Source organism: Lepisma saccharinum, chromosome 12 (assembly GCF_977018435.1).
Source record: "Lepisma saccharinum chromosome 12, izLepSacc3.1, whole genome shotgun sequence".
In the NCBI taxonomy this organism is placed as follows: domain Eukaryota; kingdom Metazoa; phylum Arthropoda; class Insecta; order Zygentoma; family Lepismatidae; genus Lepisma; species Lepisma saccharinum.
The window spans coordinates 54,488,681-54,511,263 of NC_139240.1; the positions used below are offsets into that span (position 1 = coordinate 54,488,681).

A 22,583-nucleotide genomic window follows, 5' to 3' on the forward strand; every position below is an offset into this window, starting at 1 on the left:
TTGATAGATTGTAAGATCTACTAAAGACCAGCACTCTGAAATGTACACAGTTTTTAGTTCCCCCTTCAATTTCTACACCAGAGTTATCAAAACCAACCTATATATACCTATAACTAATGCACAAACTGTTAGAACTTAAAAAAAGTCAAGCAATTGGTTATCTGCAGGCTATATTAAATACCCACGGTAATGTATCTTGATTGTTCTTTTACCTGTCAATGCGAGCCAAACAATTCACATGAGTGAAGTTGCAGGAGTTCCCAGATCAAATATATCGCTCTCCTTCACAAAATTATAGTTTAAAAAACTAGATAAATAAATGCTCACTTTGGCCAAAATATTTTGTTTTGGTATTCAAGGGTCTATTAAGACCAAGGGACTGTGCCACTTCTGAAAATATCAGTGTTTAGAAGTAACTAGTTTTCTTGTAAAGAAAAAAGGTCCAAAAACCGTAACACAAAATCAACCCTCCTTTTAGCAAAACTTCTGTGTTCCTTTCATCGTTGTTTCATTTCGGCCAGGAAGGCGCATGGATGGAAAAAGAAAAATTAAACAGTGGAACACTCAACTGGTCGTGACTCGAAGTCAGAACCTTGGGAAAATTTTTGGGCACACTAGTATTGCTCAATATGTCTTGGATAATCCCTTTATTGCAGACGGTGTTGGCAACGCTGACTATACTACCGATAACCTCCAAGAGCTTTAGATAAAGCCGTGCTAGATTATCATCACATCCTTAAAGGAATACAAAACATCGTGGACGTGTGCTAGGAAGGCTTGAGTTAGTGTTTTAAAGAACGGAAAACTAAACTTCACAATTAACATTCGAAGTAAACGTTGGAAAGGCATTGAAGGTATGTAATGAGCAGAGTTAGGATTTTTAGGAGAAAATTTCACTGGGAAAAAGGAAGGGAAAAGGTTCTAAAATAAGACTCAAAAAGGAGCAAAAAAGGTGCTGATTGGGGAAAAAAAAGGTGCTGATAATTATACTACTTATTAAAACTTTCCCTCCTATTTTATTAGTCTAAGCTATTCACTCGAAGCTGTGTACACATCACACACATAGGTTGTGTTACAGTTATTCACCAGAGTCGGGGGAAAACACAAAGCTGTTGTACCTTACAAACATTAAGCATTTCTAAATTTTTAAAAGTGAGTTTGTTTCTTTTCGGAGATAAAATGTCTTTATATAAGCTCAAGCTTCTCTCTACATCCACAGAAACAAGTGGGGCAAACTTAGTATTCACTCGGAATGGTAACTCTGTGGAAGTGGCAAATTCCACAACATCCGGATTCTTGTCAAGACTGGCCTCAAGTTTGTCTCTGGCAAAACCATCTAACTGCCCCCTCACAGTAGTAAAGATATCCCATTGTTTTTCCTTTTCGACGCCTTGTTCTTCTAAGCTTTTGATGGCTGTCGACAGGCACTTGTAGGAATGTACACAAAATAGTTCTTTTTGCAAGTCATCTATATTGTCTGGGAGGAGAAGTTGCTGTGCTGTGCCTTCGAAATTGCACCTGCGTCGGTTGAATCCAGGGAAAGCACAAACTCCTTAATTTTTTCAAAATTTTCACACAGAAATGCAGCACACTCAATCCATGATGGGGAATGTGGCAGGGGCAGGCAGGTAGTTTCTCTGTAGGCAAGAATGCGACTCGGGGCCTTAAGGAGTATTTTCTTCAGATCAGATATGAACTCATTTACACTGTTGTATTCGTTCCTAATAGATTCAAAAACCCTGTGAAGTGCATGAGCCAAACAGGTTACATGCTTTAACTTAGGGAACAACGGCTTCAATTGGTTAAATGTCGAAAGCATGTAGGAGCCTGGTCAGTAACTACAACTACTACTTTTTCGAACTGAATTCCACCGGGCCACAGTTTTTGACAGAAATCCATAAATGACTGCATCACTGTACTGGCATTGGTTTTCTGCAACTCATACATGTTTAGTAACATGTGCTTAACTTCCTCACCTGTCAGAGGAAAAACCAAAATGTTCAAAACATATCGTTGCATTGAGTCTGTTGTCTCATCCAGAATGACACCTATATCGCAATCTGACACTTTCACCTTAATTTTACGAACAGTTTCTTCATACACAGGTTCAATATAGTTTTTCCTTAACGTACTCTCATCGGGCACTGACAACCGTGTGTACTTTTCAAGGAACCCCTTCAAGGCCGGACGGTTCACCTTGTTGAGTGGAATCCTCGCCTGTGTAAAAGATGCACACAAGTCAACATTAAATTCCTTTAAATTTTGGTTCTTGGAAGAACACTGCTCAAATGCATTGCGTAAGAGAGGCTGCCGAGATTTACTTCCTTGCAGATTCTTGTTCTTTTGATGCTTAGAGCTGGAAATATGTTGCTGGATGCGATCTCTCTGGTGTTTTTCATCTAATGTGATTCCCGTATCACAAACCGTGCATCGAATAACAGTTCCATCACTTTCTATGAACTCGTGCTTAAATTCTTGAGCCAGACTGAGAAATCGGGATCTGGGCACTTTCGGCATGGTAAAGTACATGCACTAACAGGATCTAACAGAGTGAAAAAGCAGGTAAGGAATTTACATCCACAAACAATATTTGTCCACTGCGCACACATGAAACGTGAAACCCACCACTTCAGAAACACATTGTTGCTTCACTGCTTCCAAGACCAAGCTGCGTTTCCTACTTCCTTCTACCTTAAAAAAAATAATGGCGATCTGGTGCATATCAGTAGCGGTCTTTCCATTGTTGATTTCAAACAGGCAACAATCAAGCACAGTTTAAATACATTCAATTTCAGTTAACAATGTGAAAACATCTTAAAGAGAAAAGTGTCGCGAAAAAAGAAAACAAAAATTCAATGATTTGCTGAGGAAATATATTTAACAACACCAGTAAAAGGACACAAAAAGGGGAGGAAAAGCGATTAAGAACACGAAAATATATAAATGTCCCAAAAAAGGGAGGGAAGGGGAAAGGTTTTCAAAAAAGGGGAAAAAAGGTGCTGGAAAATTAGCTCCATTCTCACGTTGATGCAACATTTCTCACACTGAGTCCTTCCAGAGAGGTCTCACTTTCACTACGAAAAAAAAGTGCGCATCTAAAAATCCTAACTCTGGTAATGAGTTATAATCCTAGATTAAGCCATGATTGGAAACGGTACTATTCTCTCGAAACAATGTTTTACGGAATTTTTAGTGTAGTTTACATGGTCTATTTAGACTGTGTACGCTATAAACTAGCGCACAAGCTGATCCAGAATATTTTACCTGACAGCGTAGTGGTAACGTCCTCGCCTTGTAATGAAGTGGTCCCGGGTTCAATACGCGGTGGAGGCACATTGCACAGTGGTTCGGAACCCACTTTAAACTCTAGATCCAGTCCCGATTAGCCTTACTGTGAATGAAGTGTACTAAAAAACAATACAATATTTCCTGGGAGATGCACAGATTATACATACATATATGTAACGCTACGACGCCAGGGGTTCTAGGTTCGAATCCCGGCCTAGGCATGGGTGTTCTTTGTGAATATCCCTTCATCAGTTTTATTATATTACTCATCCTCACAGAAGCGATTAGTCAAAAGTGGCAGAAAAGGGACCCTAAATACAAAAATAATACATGTGCGCGCGCGTACGTGCGTGATGTGAGTACTCACGTCAGAACAATTACAGGGAATCGTATTTGTACTTTTGATACTATATTTGGCTAATCGTGATTGTATGAAATTGGTGAAGGTTTACCCACACCAGGACCCAAACCTGGGAAAATTGACCGCTTATTAGGTGCAGTCAAGTCTTTCTCTTGATACCCGGCGTCGATTTATTTTAGCATCTAAATGTAATACTTAGACTTCCCTTTTGGGAAGGGCAAGTGCCCCGTGCCCCTCTCGCTAAATACGCCAATAAACTACTGTAATCTTCATGAATATTACACGTAGGGTGCTCATGAAGACGTAGTTTACGGCACATCGCTGATCATGAGTAACTAAAAGCACAGTCATGAAATTAGGCGGGTGGCAGAAGTTCGCGCTGTTGCCGCGTCGAAGTGTATTCGGAGGTTTAAGAGCAGTCCGAAGTGTATACTCTATGTGATCAAAAGTATCCGGACACACCGCGAAACGTGTGTTTATCATAGAGGGCGACACAGTACTGCCATCTACCGCATGGAACACATAATTAGCGAACTTAGTAGTCTGCAGACAGTGTGAGACAGCAGTATGGGATGGTCTGAGGAACTCACAGACTTTCAACGTGATCAGTTGGTTGGGTGCCGCTTGTGTAGGAAGTCTGTGTGTGAGATTTCCACCCTCCTAAACATCCCTCTGTCCAATGTTATAGTGAAGGGATGTGTACAACCCAAAAGCGTGCAGGCCAACCTCCCACGTTGACCTCCAGAGACCATCGAGTGTTGAAGAGGGTTGTACAGCATTAACGTCAATCATCCATTGACACCATCACACAGAAATTCCGAACTGCATCAGGTTCTACTCCAAGCACCATTACTGTTTGGCGCAAGTTCCGCCAACTTGGTTTCCATGGCCGAGCAGCTGCCCATAAGTCAAACATCACACAGACAAATGCCAAACGCCGCCTCGTGTGGTGCAAGGAGCGTCGAAACTGGACCATAGAACAGTGGAAAACCGTTGTGTGGAGTGACGAATCACAGTACACAATGTGGCGATCCGATGGTAGGGTGTGGGTGTGGCGAATGCCTGGTGAACGACATCTACCAGCCTGTATAGTGCCGACAGTGAAATTCGGAGGTGGTGGGGTTACAGTGTGGTCATGTTTCTCCTGGAGGGGGCTTGGCACCCTTGTTGCTTTACATGAAAATGTCACGGCACAAGCTTACGTTGACATTTTAACAGCTTTCATGCCTACCATCGAAGATTACCATTGTGTCTTTCAACACGACCGAGCACCTGTCCATACTGCAAGGCTTGTGGGGGAGTGGTTTGACAACAACAACGTCCCACTAATGGACTGGCCTGCGCAGAGTCCTGGTTTGGGTGAAGGCTGTAATCAAGGCTAAGGGTGGGCCAACACCGTATTGACTGCCAGTGTTCCGGATGGAGGGTTGCCCAAACTTGTACTTTGTTTTCAGGTGGGTGTCCGGATACTTCTGATCACATAGAGTATATGAGACTCCATTTCTGGGATCTGTAATGAACTTTCAATTCACACGATCACCAGCTCTGTATGGAATGGGTCTCAAAAGTGCCCCGGGGAGAGGTCGGTCTGACGCTCGAAATAGGCAACGCAGCCCGGTTGACTTTAAACTTCAGGTCCAATCCTGAATAAGCTTATCCGTGCTGATGGTTGACTTGAAACAAACTTAGATTAATTTCGATAATCTTTGTCTGCGTAAGCCAATGTAGTCTTGACGTAGACTACGAATAGACAGTCCATCTAGAAGTAAGATTTTATAGAATGCGGCCGGCACGTCAGTCGTCTTGCCCCTGCCTAGTATCAAGGGCATTCAAGACAAAATAGGTATACAGTGGACATTTATTAATTCGAACTCCAAGGGGACATGAGAAACGTTCGAATTATCCAAAATTCGAATTAACGAAAACTTCACGTCAACAAAGACTGTTTCAAGGTTAATAAACATCTGTTCGAATTACCTAGTAATTCACTGTATATTTGTTCGCTAAGACGAACCCACTGCCTTGTCAATTGTAATCTATGAACCAAAAAAATAAATGCGTCTTTATGGAAAAAATGCGTAAACCTTTTGAACCTCGTATTCTACACCATTTTGTACCATATGTTGCACATCTGTTTCCAGCTATTATCACCACCCCATTTCAAAGCTGTACGATAAACTTGACAACGCTACATCACATACACTGACGTCACGCTACGTAATCTGGAGGCCTCGTGTCCGAGCCAAGAGAATCGCTCGACCACTTGGTCTCGGGTAGCGTAGCTACACACTGCAGTTAAGTATTTCAACATATAAAGGGGTGAACACTCAATGTAGGTGCCAAGAAATCAAGGTTATTTACTGGATACGTATATAAATGTTAGTGGTGTTAGAATTCTTAATATTTATTGTTAATGCTTTGAATGTAATAAACAGGAAATTGAAAAGATACCTTTGCTTGTAATTTACATTTACTTGATATGGTCTATTGCTCTCACTACTAGGGATGTAGTTGTATGGCTCTGGGAAAATAGGGGCCCAGTCTAACTATTCGCACGTATTTTGCTTCCTGTATAGAGGCAAAATACGTGGGGAGGTCATGCTATGCAATCATAAATTCTATAATCTCTAACCTAAGCCGTCTTCCATGTAATCTATTGCCAAACGTCAATTAGAATGTTTCTCTCTATCTTATCAGTGTGCTGAAAATTCCATTCTTTACTTGCTGATTGATAAATGACGTACAAAAGCTTCCTTAAGTAAACAATGTGTTTCGCCAAATTATAAAATTTTGTTATTATAGGAAACGCCGTGTTCTCATGCAATAGTGAAAAATAAATTTATAGAATAGATGATCCTCTGTGGACCTATCGATATGGAGTGACTGACATGCACGAGAAACTCAGATTGGGTTCCAGGGATTGATTATCTACATCTAAGCAGGAATTTTTGTGTCCATGTGCTTGTATAAGCTACTCTGGGTCATACCCATGCTCTCGTCAGTGTTTATCTGGGTTTTTGATTACCATGGAGTAGGGGGGAGATCGAGAATGCGTGGAGTTATGCCTCATGACCCTATCTCATGCCTTCTTGAAATGGCGCAATGTAAAGATGATAACATTTTTATATATGTATATATTTTTATAAAATAGCTCACTCAAAGTTCAAAGCCGATTTATTTCATGCTTACACTTGAAGAGCAGATCTATGAAGAAGCTAGATAGAAAGGAGGAAACCGGGTAAGAAATGAAGAAAGACGAAATAAGACAGTTGTGTCCATCACTTTTGTGTATTTTTTTGTATCTGATTATGTATTGTTTTACATTTACTTACCTCTCCATACGCAGTTTATCTTACAGTATATACCTGTATATGTATCATCATATCGACAAGGATTAAGCGGCAGAGCAGCCTTTGGCTAAACCTCGCCCGCTTACTAAGAAAATGTATTATTATTATTATTATTATTATTATTATTATCGGGGTTATTAGTGGGTTTAGTTCAATAGAATAAAATTTATTCCTTACGCATTGTATAAACGGATATATTTGGTTTGTTCTGTAGGAATGAGCAATGGCGTACCGGGCAATATCCTAAGAGAGCCAGTATGACCTAAAGGGTGATCGAAAAGTCCCCGAACCCAAACTTCAATTATTTTTTTCGCCGGTCGTTATTATGATAATGTCAAAATTTCTGTGGAAGCTGGTTTGCGAGGGTCTTGGCTGTACACGACACAAGAGATGGCGCTGGGGAGTGGCGCTAGCAGTCGTGTCGAGGAAATGAACTACGAGCAGTGCTGGTAACAAGATAATCACGCCAGTTGCAAGGATGACTTTGTCGGTGGAGGAGGATTTTTTTTCGAAAACCGAGTGAATTATATTGTGTACCAGGACATTATACAGCAGTTTATCGCGCTTTTGTACGCCGATGAACGAGATGTGTGGTTGGAACAAGACGGGGCAACAGGCCATACGTCCAATGCCACCATGGCAGTTCTGCGTGAATTTTTTGATGACCGCCTGATTTCATCAGGGCTTTGGCCGGCAAGATCACCTGATTTAACAACACCCGATTTTTTCTTGTGGGGTCACAGTTTAGGTTAACTGTTGGTTTGGTTTACCTGATTATTTTGTTACCAGCATTGCTCGTAGTTCATTTCCTCGCCACGACTGCTAGTGCCACTCCCCAGCGCCATCTCTTGTGTCGTGTACAGCCAAGACCCTCGCAAACCAGCTTCCACAGAAATTTTGACATTATCATAATAACGACCGGCGAAAAAAAATATTGAAGTTTGGGTTCGGGGACTTTTCGATCACCCTATATTTACACTACCGACAAAAAGTTTAAGACCACCATGAAAAACGGCCAAAAAATCAGTATGGAGTGTTGTATTGAACCAACGGTCCCTGTCCAAGAAAGACGTGATGATGATACACATGGAAAATGCAATGTAGTCTAGTTTGAACCTCGCAAGACGCGAAACCAATTTTTTGCCGAATGTGTAGTATGTGGTTGGCAAAATGGAAAGTGACAAAAACGTTTCTGAAGCTGGCAACATTGCAGCTGTGTGCGTGAAACCGGTCAGTACGGTAGCCAGCCTCATGCGCATCCTTATCAGTGGCTCAGGGTCACTTGCTGTTCATGCAGGTGACATTGCGAGCCCATTATTGTGTACGAGGTGTGCAAGGTAAGTGGAGCTCTGTGAAATGGCCCGTCATCGTAGGGAACAGGTGATTCCGGTTGAAAAGCGTGCTGTGATATGTGCACTGAAAAATGAAGGTTATTCGGAACGCGAAATAGCAAGAAAACTTCATATTTCCAAGACTGGTGTTCATTGTGCATTGGACAGATACCGTAAAACCAACAGTCATGCTGACCGTGCACGTAGTGGAAGAGCTCGTGTAACGTCTGCAGCTGACGATAGATATATTACAGTAACTAGCAAATGGAACAGGCGCCTAACAGCACCAGTCATCGCTGCTTCCCTGAATAACAACAGAGTGACGCGTGTGTCTGTGTCAACGGTGAAGAATAGGTTGCGTGAAGAAGGGCTGCATGGCAGAGTAACAGCTAGAAAGCCATTGTTACGATGTGTGAACAAGACTAAATGATTGGCCTGGGCTAAAACGCACCAAGGTTGGACTGTGGATAACTGGAAATGGGTACTCTGGACCGACGAATCCAAATATGAATTATTTTGCAGCAATAGGTGAACCTTTGTGCGTCGAAAGGTCGGCGAGAGAATGAAAGAAGAGTGTCTTGTTCCCACAGTGAAACATGGGGGTGGAAGTGTAATTGTGTGGGGATGTTTTGCCGGAAACCAGATGGGGGATCTTCATAAAATTCAGGGAACATTGGTAAAAGAAGGATATCATCAGATATTGGTTCACCATGCCATCCCCTCTGGTCGTCGTCTTGTTGGTAATGGGTTTATTTTTCAACAAGATAATGATCCCAAACATACATCCAAATTGTGCACGCGGTATTTGGAACGCAAGGCAACAGAAGGGACATTAGTTCTCATGACGTGGTCACCACAGTCTACTGATCTTCCACCAATTGAACTGGTATGGGACCAAATCGAAAGGGACATCAGGAAGAAGGTACACAGCAACACTCAACAGCTATGGGAATTCATCAACGATGCCTGGCGTAACATTCAACCATCCTATCTGGAAACACTATTGGAGCGAATGCCACGTGTTTGCGCTGCTGTCATTAAGGCCCATGGCGGACATATTGATGAAAGCAAAATATGAGGTGACATTAGTATGTATAGTGGATGTACCTATGTTTGTACATTGCCAATCAGATTCTTACATCTGTTTCGTGTACATTAATTACGAAATACATTCATTTCCACAGATTTTTGGCACTTTTTCCTGGTGGTCTTAAACTTTTTGTCGGTAGTGTAGTATTTGGTATTAAAATGTCCTTAAACAAAATTTCCTTCAAAGAGGTGTGGGCGTTAACAAGTATCCACTCCTCTGCTGGGCTTGGTATGTTCTCATAGCTTGTTGGAAGTATGCAGCAATTTCCTCAAATATAGATAAGTAATGAGTTGGGAATAACTATTAACAAATTTAATTTCAAGTTAATTAATCCTAATTCACAAATTTGTTGTGAGAAATTAACAATCCTTACGCTTACATTTTACAGTGTCCGCCTCTTTAAAGTTACTAAACTCCCATTCTCTTTGAGTTCTCCTCACTACTGTTCCGAAGTCCCCTTTCAAAGCCTTATTTACCCTAGTTACTCTTCCTAATGGGTATTGTTCCTGATGCAAATTGTTTTCTTGTTTTGTAGATTTGCCTGATCTCTTGTCCACAATGGCTCTGGTGCTAGGTTCCTGGGTGATTATCTTCTCGACGCTCTTTGTGGGCATCATAGGATTGCTTTACCTTTATCTAAGTTACAAGCACAATCACTGGAAAAGGAAGGGCGTGACATATTTAGAACCTAGAATTCCTTTTGGAAGCATGACGGATTCTATTCTGCAAAGGATAAACCCATGTATCGAGATGAAGCAGATCTATGACTCGATGAAGAGTTACAAGTTCGCTGGGATGTACTTCATGCATTTCCCAGTACTGCTCGCCATTGATCCAGAATTCATCAAGACAATGCTGGTGAAGGATTTCTCCTACTTTCATGACCATCTTCCCTTCACCAGTGAAGATGTGGACCCATTGCAGGCCAAGAATCTATTCTCTCTCACAGGGAAACGGTGGAAACACATGAGGGTCAAGTTAACTCCAACCTTTACTTCTGGGAAGATGAAGAGAATGTTCCATCTCGTGTGCGAGTGCGGTGAGCAGTTGCAGAAATATTTTGAGGTGCCTGCAGCCGAAGGGCAGATTCTAGAACTGAAAGACGTGATGGCCAAGTACACCACTGACGTCATTGGTTCCTGCGCCTTCGGGGTCCAGATCAACTCGCTCAAGAACCCGGATTCGGAGTTCAGGAAGATGGGGAAGAAATTTATGGATCCACCTGGAGTGCTGCAGACAATTAAGTTTATGCTCATGGTTATTTTCCCCAAATTATCATGGGTGCTACGTTTCAGTTTCACGCCCAGTGACGTAAGAGATTTCTTCAGGGGAACTGTAAGGGACACTATGGAGCATAGGGAGAAGAACAACATAGTCAGGAACGACTTTGTTGACCTTCTTCTCCAGCTAAAAAAGAAGGGCAAAGTAGACAATGACGAAGCAGATGCTGAGGTAGAAAATAATAATGTGGAAGAAGATATGCAAGGTATGATTACTTGTTTTATCAGTCATTTTTAAGTTCTAAAAACTCACATCCTAAACTTTATGGATCAAAAGACAGACAAAAATGTGACTCTTTCAACCTGAACAACTACTCAACACAGAAATACAGAAAATTACTCAGTCTATAAATTGACTTCATATTTATTTTGCAACTTTACTATCAGCTAAGATTTATAATTCTTGAAATGTGTAATTCAACATTTATATCGGACGTTTCTCACAATGTACTAAAAGTGATTGGAAATCTGAGGTGACATCGCACTTTTCAAGCAAGTTCCCAGGATGTGCTGGTAATCCAGGAATTTCGGTATCTAGATCGCCAAAACATTCCCAATACCGATTTTCAGGATCTTGAATACTTGTGAAATTTCGAATGATCCTGTATTAAAAGTGCCTAAGTGTCTTAAATGAATTGGTAAAGTTTTCGCATGTATAGAACTAAAACTGACTGTTATTAGTATGTAGAACTCGAGATATCCATAGCCTATACATACACGTGTTAGGCATTGTCAATTCAACTACATCCTTTCACTGTAACGAGATATCAGAGGCAGGGACAACTTTTACTTCCCAATACGGGTGTAGAGTGATATGCTTAAATATTACAGAGCAATTTGTCCACTACCATGTTCACTCAGTTTATTTCACGGAATACGAGGTTTGAGAATTGGACGAAAATATCGATAAAGCATTACGCATTCTATGATCGTTCTATATCATCACAATAACGTCATTCCTTAAAATTATGTAACGTGTAAGAGGCATATTCATGAAAATATTGATAAACAATATGCCTGGCAATATTATTGTACATGTGGCTCTGGTGAAGACAATAAATTCAATTTTCCTGTGAAAAAAATTAAAATTACTTTCCTTTTGATTTATTAGAACTAACTCATGATGATTTGACGGCACAAGCTCTGATGTTTTTCCTCGATGGCTTCGAGAGCTCATCAACTCTCATTGCATTCTTACTCTACGAGCTGTCCATCAATCCAGAAGTACAGACACGGTTGCAAGAAGAAATAGACGCTATACTGGAAGACAATGATGGAAAATTCACCTACCAAGTTGTCATGCACGATATGCAATATCTGGATAAGGTGGTGTCAGGTATGTGCATGATCTTACCATAGACAAGTAGTATCAGGGCGGAAATCGTGCATAGAATGAGTGAACCAAAGGTAGCAATGTGCACGTACAGAATCAACAGAAAGCATTTTCAGAAACCACAGAACATTATAATATTACTGAATTGATTTTGTGATTTCGATTGACCACAATGCCATTTATCCTGATCTCTTAATTGGGTCTTCAACTATTTTTTTCGTTACATGTTCTTGATGTGTGTATAAAGAAAAGATTTGATTAAAACATGAAGATATATGATGCTTCAGTACTTAATATACTCTTATTCAGCCGACAACAAAGTTTATTAGGAGGCAATATTATCAAATCTGTTTCAGCAATATAGGTTCACGAATTGAAACAAAACTGTCTGTATGAGGAGATTGTAATTGTGGAAGTAAAAACCTAAATACTTAAGTAATGCTTCATAGAATATTCTGCACTCAGTACATGCTATGAACATAAACGAATCAAATTACGTTACATCTAAATAGTACAAAGTTCCCGTTGTTATCAAATAAATTATCAATAATTGTGTGCAATTATACATAATATTCCTTGACTTAATATACTCTTATTCAGCCGAAAACAAAGTTTATTAGGAAACAATATTGTCAAATCTGTTTCAGCAATATAGGTTCACGAATTGAAACAAAACTGTCAGTATGAGGAGATTGTAATTGTGGAAGTAAAAAACTAAATACTTAAGTAATGCTTCATAGCATATTCTGCAATCAGTACATGCTATGAACATAAACGAATCAAATTACGTTACATCTAAATAGTACAAAGTTCCCGTTGTTATCAAATAAATTATCAATAATTGTGTGCAATTCTAATATTCCTTGTCTCCCTTTTCTCTAAACAGAAGCTTTGAGGAAATATCCACCCCTTCCATCCACAGATCGTGTCTGCACGAAACAATATACCATTCCTGGAACCAATATTAAACTGGAGAAGGGAGAATCGCTGCAGATACCAATATTCGCAATACACTACGATCCACAATATTATCCAGACCCTGATAAATTTGATCCAGAGAGGTTTAATGAAGAGAACAAGAGGAAAAGGCCAAATTACACTTATCTACCGTTTGGAGAAGGCCCACGGATGTGCATTGGTAAGTTAATAATCTCATTGTAATTCCACATAGAATTACACAGTAATTTTGTGTTGTTTATCAAAATCTTCAAGGAGATTTATTAAGTGTCACATTTGTTTCATGTTATTTTCCATTGCATTTGATCAATTACTTTCATACATAGCATTTGTGTTTAAAATACACACACTTCCGGGTTGTTACAATTCCACTGATTATCTATGGCATTGTTACAACCTTCAAGTGTCCGTGGCTGTATATCTAGTACAGGCTTCTTAAGATGAAGTTAGCCACATGGCTTTGGTATAATTCTTCCCCTTTTTATGAAACCCAACTAAGATTTTCAGAAAAGTGATTCCGTACACACAGAGATAATTAAGTTCGCCAATAAACGTTGACTTTTTCAGTGGTTCTACTGGAACTAATCCAGGATAAATATCAATTAAAACTCTCTTTGTTGCCAAAACATCTGGTCGGCCATTTCTCTGGAACGAGTTCCGATAAATTCAACAAAATGGAGTCTTCAAGAACAAACAATATTTACCCATTCAGAGACTAATATTTAGGAGAATCTAGTTGTATTTTAGCCAATCGTGCAAATATGTATATCTAGATAATATATCAAACTCCATATTGAAAGGAATGTTTTCTTTATCAGTCCAACTTTCTGTGATGTGTATCATACTGTATTCAACTCTATAACTACGGTGAAGATTTCAATAGACAGACAGACTTAGTTTGAATTATTCTTAGGAATCCGTAATTGAAAAAGACACTTCAGCGTTGTCCTCAAATCTATGTCACACGAAAATTCCAGATTATGAAAATGTGTCCGACGAGTTCATCTATAGGTATTCCATTTTGAAAACCGGTAAGCCGGTTCGATTCCATCATACCAGATTCTCGATTTATTTTTCTAGTCTTAATTTTGTGCCTATGTATCTATCATACAAAGTAAGATATTTATCAGATGTTCCTTGGAGCATTAAGGGGGTTCTAAAGCCATGCTAAAGCATAGACCCAAATTTCTAAGGGTAACCGTACAACTAATATAGATTCGGTAAGGAAGAAATTTTCCGATATAAAAGATTGTTTTATTCACTAGAACATGTGAACCTTATAATTTTGTTACGATTGAAGGGATTTAAGTAAATAACAGAAAATATAAGGTCTCCGTCATGTTCAAACTTCTGCGTACAGATGGCGCTGAAGTGGTATTTTTGTTAATACCGGTGCATTTTCTTTCTTTTATGACTAGTATGGAAGATTTCGTGGTGAAACAAAGATCACATGTTCTTCCCGCAAGCATCTGAAATACTATGTGAAAAAATGAAAACATTTCGTACCTTCAGAGAGTAGTGCTTATCATTAAAACTTTTGAAGTGGCGTTTCGTCGCAATATACTCCGTGGTGCAGATTTTAGCATACACTGTTGCCAAGATTTCACTCCGTGCTTTCTAACGATATGATCAATGCAAGTTCTTGAAAGAGTGAAAATCAAACCAAGCTACCAGAGGATATCGAATCCCGTACATATACAAGAACAAGGGAAGAAATATTCCACGGAGGATGTTAAAAAGCTGAACAAGCTCGAAGGTAAGTTTTAATATTTAATTGCTTGTTGCTTAATATTATCCATCAAAGGTAAAATGTTTGAAATATAGGCAAAATGTATAATTTATTTACATGTTGGAAGAAATATCTTCTGATGTAATATCGGTGAGAATATCGCTTGACACTGCATGACTTTTTTTACTTCCAAACGAAGTTGATAATTCTTTGTAAATGTAAAATCAGAATAGAATGTTACATTTTACGTTAGGCATAATCCTAATAACTACCGTTTTGAGATCATTACTATAAGATAAAATATACGTAGCTTAATATAGATTATATCTGATATCATTAAATCAATATTGCATAAAATGCTCTATTTTCATTCCTGTAAGTTAATTTCCAAACCTACGAAACTCGTGCTATTTACATGTACAACATCGGAATGTTTATTACAAATTAGTAGTGTGTTTAAAGGTTTTTTACTTTGCCCTTGTACATGGCTGAAACGAGTACTTTCTTACCTATTTTTTACAAGAGTTTTTCTCTTTTTATTTTTGAAGCAGCTCGCAAATATTTATATGTATTAAGTAGGTCAGGCTAAGTTAGGTTTGATTCGAATAGATGTAATGTGAGATCCCTGAATGTTTGCAAGTTTCGGACACAGTTCTGTTATCTTCCTTTACAGAAACACGTCAGAAAACCGGTTTTGTAAACTGTATGAAGCTCTTCTGTTTTTTTGTCCTTTTATAATTTAGGACGGATCATAATGAGAGTGCATTTCGTCCAATAACTTGATGCTGTATATATTTAAAGTGTAAAAGTACACGCTAACGGTTATGAGACTAAAATCTTACCGTCTATCGAACACAAGTCTGTATGTTTACTGAGTATTTCCAAATGAGTACCGGTATAGATAAATGTTCCCATACTTGCAAGTACAAGGGCAATAATTTAATTGTTGATGACACAGAGCTTCATAGAAATCATAATTTGTCCTGATTATGGTACGTATATTTGGTTCAATATCAGACTGGATTTCAGTAGCCGTTGTACTAAATAGTTTACTTCGAATACCAGTGAGTTTGAAGCTTGACTAGTTTTTCTCTCAGACCTATGACTGATTGATTTTGCATGGATGCCTATTATTAACATTCCATGCAGATAAAAGTTTTCTTTAAGCTTTTTGCTTCTTGGCTGGTCTACTATAATAATTCAAATAAAAATATAGTAGGAACTGAATTTCCAGTTCATAATGTATTTCTGTTATTTTACCTCCAACTTCTGCTCCTTGGAACAATGATGATGAATAATTATGTGATAAAATGGATGATTGGAACAAAGATAATGATTAAATACATACATGAAACCAGGATTCGAACCTGGAGGAATCTCACTCCATATAGCGTTGCAATCATCACTCCACTATGAAAATATTTCTAACAATTATTTTGCCAATTCTGTTTTAGGCTCATCATATTTAACATTCATTATAAAGTTGGATCATTGAAGTGAGCTCATATCGTGAACCAAACTGCCCTTTAATAACAGGACGATATCGTTTAGCATTATAGTGCCAATTTTCAAATCCATTTACTCAACATCTGTAAGTTCCATTATTAACTCAACTTGTCTAAGGTTGTAACAATGTAATATCAATATTTTTTAAACATGTTTTGTAAGTTCATAGTCTCATATACGATGTTAAAACTATTTTTATTTGTTCCTTTTGCAGATGAGCATTTGAGAAACTAATCGAAGTGTCTTCTACAAGAGCAGTCTTGAAATTTGTACAAAAGGACAATAGGTTTGACCGACAATGGCAGTTGCGTACCATGGCAGTTGGTGTATAAGCTTCTACGGAATATACTGTAAATCAACAAAGTGGACTGTTTGAACTTTACATGGAAGAGTACATACCGCATTTTTGCGTGCTAGCGTAGACACTTGATTGAATGGTGATGATTTACTAGAAATCAAGAGTCCAAAATATGCTCAAGAAATTATGTTTCAAGCCTTAATAATATCTGATAGCAAGTGGTCATCAATTGTATATTAGGAGAAACAGGAGGGAAAAAAAAACAGTGCCAGGAGTGTAACTTACTTGTCTTGTCTGTCAAGCATTGGTACGCATTCATTGATATTCTTGCAAGTTAAAATTTTTAGAGCTATTTTCAAAAATCCTAAGAAAATAAATTTCTTCCTGAATACGATGATGATTTGCAAAAAGCATATCTCTTAGATAGTGGCGGAAATTAGGGGGAGGGGCAGATGCCCCCCCCTTTTATCCCAATACTATACAAAACCTCATCTACCAATGGAAATTAAAGTGTCCTTGCCCTCTCCCAGTTTTGGAACCCAATCGCCTACACTGCTCTCAGAGAACGCAATAATGTTTTGCAGGGTACGATAAAGAAAAATAATAAATATGCATTGAAACAACAACGTAAATATGATTTTATATATCCGAAAATCTAGTTTTAGTAGTCCCTGTAAACAATAATTTTGTAAGCTATTGAACTTCTATTCTAATGGTATTTATTACTGTATTGTATCTTCCCTCGAAATACGTTTTTTAAATCTACTTTATACACAGAAATGCTAATTGGGACTGGACCTACAGTTTAAAGTGGGATCCAAACCACTATATACAGTCACCGGCAATAAAAATGGGACACCTATATTCTGAAATACCCGCATCCCTGCAATGCGTTATGTGTGTTGCCTATCTCAACGGCAGTGACAGAACTTGCCATTGAAAATTTGCTATTACAATTCACTCATCGCCGTAGATTTAGACAACACACAAGACACATTGCAGAGAAGGGAGACTTTCAGGATCTAGTTGTCCCATTTTTATTTGACGATCACTGTACACTCACCGTCTATCGAACCTGGGACTCCTGTATTACAAGGCGATTACGTTACCACTTTGCCAAGGGGGAGGCTCAACTTCCCTCGCAATTCATACCAATATGTTGCTGAACTCGATGATATATCAGCAGTGTTTGAATAGTTACTCTTTAAAAGTAACTCCGAGTTAATCACTTGAGAAAGTAATTCGCATATAATTACTGTTATTAATGTTCTTTAGAAAGCACTTGACATAGTTATTATTACAGTTACTTTACTCTAAATTTGTTTCATCTCGTAAGACGTTGTTCGGATCATAAGTTGCAAGCGCGATGTCCTTTTCACCACCGATGACCACTAAATGCTAAGCATTAAGTTTCATGAAATTATAACTTATTTCTTACATTTTATGTACAAACATTGAGGCAATAAAATTCACAGTAAACTTCTGTTACAAAGCAATGACGATTAACACTTCATTTCATTTTGTTGAGCAAACCAAATATTTTTTAGAATTTTTGTTGAACTATAAAATTACTGTGTGTCCATGAGAATTGTTGGAGATTATGTATGTAATCTTGTATGCTAAGTGTTCTAATACAAATAAACTTGGGATACATCCTGGCTCTTGACGAAAAAAAATACAAAATTGACCTCATGGTCTCAAGATTTTAATAATCATCAATTAATTAATTGATTGATTTGCTTTATTCTACTTCGCTTTTTGTGCCACTTTTGGCTAGTTTACGATGATGGAGATGAGTGGATATGATGAAATTGATGAATGGACACTCACGAAAATCCATGCTCAGTCCAGGATTTGAACCCGGGACCCCTGGCGTCGTAGCGCGATGTGCTAACCACTCCGCCACGGGGCCCGGCTTTAATAATCGTCAATTTACCCATTGTTTGAGGAGAACATTTGGTTCAAGTTAATATTTCTTTCCATGCAGTAAAGTAATTGTTCAACTTACTATAGCTCTTTTCAGTTCTTACGTCGTGCGGTCTAGAAGCTGGCAGGGGAAGTGGGGACCGGGGAACATGCCGCTGACCAACCAGAGAACAGACCACCTAGCGGTGGAGCCGAGAATTACGCAGTTGCGGGAGGAAGCTGCAGGCGCTAACTTCGTTCTGCACGTTGCTGTGTTGCCAATTCACCGCGTTGCTGATGGTCTTTTGCCCCAGTGTTGATTCCTGTTTGTTATGAGCGGAATGTAGGAATAACATACGTGGGAGTAATTGTTGTCGCGTCGTGTATTGCCTAACTGCATTGTTTCTTCGATAAACGTGTATGTGGCATGTGATGTTACGTTTATTTGTACTCTCGCTGTTCCATTGTGACGCGAACTGTGCAGCATATTGTTAGGGAAGGCAAAGACAGTCTTGAATCACCGCGCAAACGAATGAAAAGGAACAGTATCACAAAGGCAATCGACGGTTGCGATAAAGATATAACAAGAAGAATTATCCTCGGGTATTATGTAAAGGGTGAATATCCAACACTGAACAAGTTTTCGTTGATTTGCATACATTAATAAGCTTTCAGTGGGGAGTTTCGTCGTTGTGAAGGATACTGAAGTATATGGGGTTCAAGTACAAAAAAAAACAATGACGGTAGACGATTTCTGATGGAGAGAGCCGATATACGAGTTACAGCCAGAGTAACGTTTTTGAGAAAAATGCATCTTCTAAAAAATAAGGAACCTTTGCCCTATATAGGTATTTCATTTAGATGAAACGTAAATACATCAGAATTACGCTCCAACGAAAATCTGGCAAAATAAAGAGGGTACAGGGGGTTTAAAAGTGCCCGTGGGTAAAGGTGGGCGCATTATTGTTTGTCACGTAGGTTCCAGTCACACTGGTTTTCTACAGGCATGTAAATTAGTTTTCAGTGGTTTTTGCAGTTTTTAGATACGCTTGACGAAAGGAATATCAAAGACGCAGTTATTGTAATGGACAATGCTAGCTACCATTCGGTACAGTTGGAAAGAATTCCTACAACGTATACACTTGATATCATACACTTATCGGTATTCTACTGACCACAAGATGGGGATAATACGCATTCTCAGGCCATACGCGAACAATGGGACGTCTGTATTTCATGGTTCTTTCGATTTCAACTCGCCTTTCCCGCTACTCTGGCAACGCTGCAGTCTCTCTCTCTAACCGGCCTGTCTCGTTGCGCTGGATAGGTCGTTTCCCCGCTCTCCACTTCCCCTGCCAGCTTCTAGAGCGCACGCCGTAACAACTGAAAAGAGCTATAGTTAGGTGGAAAAATAACTGAGTTACAATTACTAATTTCATAACGTAAGTAGTTTACAGTTACTGTTACTTGAAAATGTTACTGATACTTTCAAAGATTCTACATCAGCTGCAGAACTGAAAACCAGAATAGACCAAATCCGTAAAGAACTATGAAATAAGATATTGTGTGGTGACATGACATGCAAATAAATTAGATGCGCTACAAAACTGTATTTAATATTGAACTATTATAAAAATAACAAATATGTCTTCTATTGTGTATCCAGGATTCTTCTGACATTTTTCTTTCAAAATCGCGATATTAAAACTCAGTAAAAATAAGGGTGCAGAATTACATGTTTATTCACTTGAAGGATAAATGATTGAGGATCGTTAGAGAGCGCTAATATTTATAAATATTTACAAGTTGTTCACTGCAATTCTGCAAATTTATGAAGAAAATCTGCTAACGTCACCGATAAAAGATATAAATATGTTCAAGTACTGTCATATATAGTGAATTCTACAGTCAATGCAGCATTCGCTTCAAACGTAATTGCAAAATGTTTTCAATTATTTCAATTACTCTTCTTACTTTATGCATTTCGTGTTTGAATTAACTACAGCTATCTTTGTATGTTCTCTTCTGCTTTCGAATATTAAAAGAAATACATAATACAATACAAGGGATTTTATATTACTATTACGACTATTACTATCTTGCATTGCTGATAAATTGTTGTATTTTTTTTCAATAAGAACATACAACTAAAATCACATGATAAACAATTACGTTGCTCCACATTTACTTAGATTTTTAATAAAATCTGCTAACCAACGTGACGTCATATCCCATCAAGGAGTACCCTAATCGACCAACCTGTATGTATCTACCTTGATTACGCGGAGATCTGGCAACATGGCCCTCGGTTGCCATGGCAAACTGTGCTGCCATCTGTTATCGAAAAATTACCACAAAATTGCCTTTAGTACGGCCTTAATTATGTCATTTAAACATCGTTCATCGTCATCGTTGAGATTAAATAATTAAAATACCAAAAAATATTTAATAGAAATAAAGTTAGTCTTGTCGAGGAGAAAGATCTCGATCTCAAGTTGTAGAAACTGTCTCGATCTTGGTGTCCAAAACTCCAATTTTATTCGTATCTTAGCCTCGAAATAATAGATACAGATATGCAAAAAAGAAAAAACTTATTGAAACAAGCATTAGGAACATTTTCCTCTGACCTATGTATACTTAAATAATGAGGCATCACGTGCTTCGTTTGTCTGTAAGACTCGCATATTATACCAGTCTTGATTTGGGTAGAATTTTTTCCTTAAGTTGCTAAAGTCTCAAACGAGAATAGTCTCTGTCTCGACTGTCTCGAAGGGTCAATTCTAGTTCTTGTTTTGATTCTGAAATTAAGATCTTGCTCCATTCACCATGTTAAATAATCTAATTAGTTCAATCAACTCTTAAAACAAATTAAATTTTATGCTGGGTATTATTATTGTGTTGATCAAGTGCTGAACACTGATTTTAAGCGGTTTTACAGCTCTAGAAAAAATAATAAAATACTACTTCTGTTGTGTTTACGTTTTGCAGGTCAGAGGTTTGGATTTATGCAAATTAAGGTTGGGCTCGTGCATCTTCTGTCGAAATACTCCGTGAAGAGATGCCTTAAGACGACTGTCCCCGTAGAAATTGACCCGAAGGCTTTCATACTGACACCCAAGGGAGGACTTTGGGTACAAATCGTCGCAAGGAAACTTAATTAGCAAATGATAAATATAGGCCACAAAATGTCACTTGTAATATATGATCCGTACTCTTGTATGTGCATGATGTAACATTTCATTGCTCTTGGGGATAATGATTTTGAAATATTATTTCAAATCATAATTTATTATAATTTTAAATAAACTGCTTGTAAACTATCTTATGTATTTTTATTTCAATATATTTATTAACTGTGTCATATATAAGATTCCTACAGTAGGAAAACGATATTTTGTTGTAAACGAGGGAGAAATACTTTGAAATAATATTACAATATTAAACTATATAGAAATAACTAAACTGATTTTATCAAATAATTCATATTTGCCCTTGCACATAAAAAAAGATTAAATAAAGATTTAGTTTATAACGAAGACAAATTACTTCAATCTTGTACATTGTTGAACAAAAATCGATATTAAGAAGAAATGTATTTAACTTGTGCTTAAACAATAAAATTTGCGTACAAGATAGAAATAATCCTAGCCATTTTGGATTTGAAAAACAATGAAAACGTTGCATATATTATTTGGGATAATTATTAGCCTATAAATTCTGAATAAATGTTGCAAAAATACACGAATAATATTATAACATAAGATAAAACGTAAATATATAAATGAATTATGAAAACAATTAAGTATAAATAATTTAATCCAAGTAATTAACTTTAAAGTATACGAATAAGATAAATGCCAATATACGACTGAAAGCTGCTTAACATGGCGGTCGTTACAAAGACCAAATGAAAATATGATGTATTGGAAGATATATTGAAGACCTACACTCTGCAATGTACACCTTTTCAGTTCCCTCTTCAATTTCTTCATCTGAGTTCTCAATATATACATAACTATTAACTAAACTGTTAGAACTTGAAAAATGTACTGTGATTGGTGATTTACAAGCTATGACAAATACCCGCTGTAAACATATCTTGATTGCTCTTTTACCTGTCAATGCTAGCCAAACAATTTACATGAGTAACGACAG

The 22,583-nt window shown here is 38.0% G+C and overlaps 1 protein-coding gene across 1 annotated transcript; it reads left to right on the plus strand.

Annotated features, from left to right (window-relative positions):
* The first annotated feature begins 739 nt into the window (after positions 1 to 739).
* Positions 740 to 21,735, plus strand: LOC145996485 (cytochrome P450 6k1-like). The gene is made up of 5 exons (XM_083132980.1): positions 740 to 854; positions 9,956 to 10,906; positions 11,812 to 12,036; positions 12,920 to 13,171; positions 21,417 to 21,735. Exons 2-5 carry the CDS (start codon positions 9,979 to 9,981, stop codon positions 21,587 to 21,589), a joined length of 1,578 nt encoding a protein of 525 aa, XP_082989106.1. The 5' UTR covers positions 740 to 854; positions 9,956 to 9,978; the 3' UTR covers positions 21,590 to 21,735.
* The last annotated feature ends 848 nt before the right edge of the window (positions 21,736 to 22,583 follow it).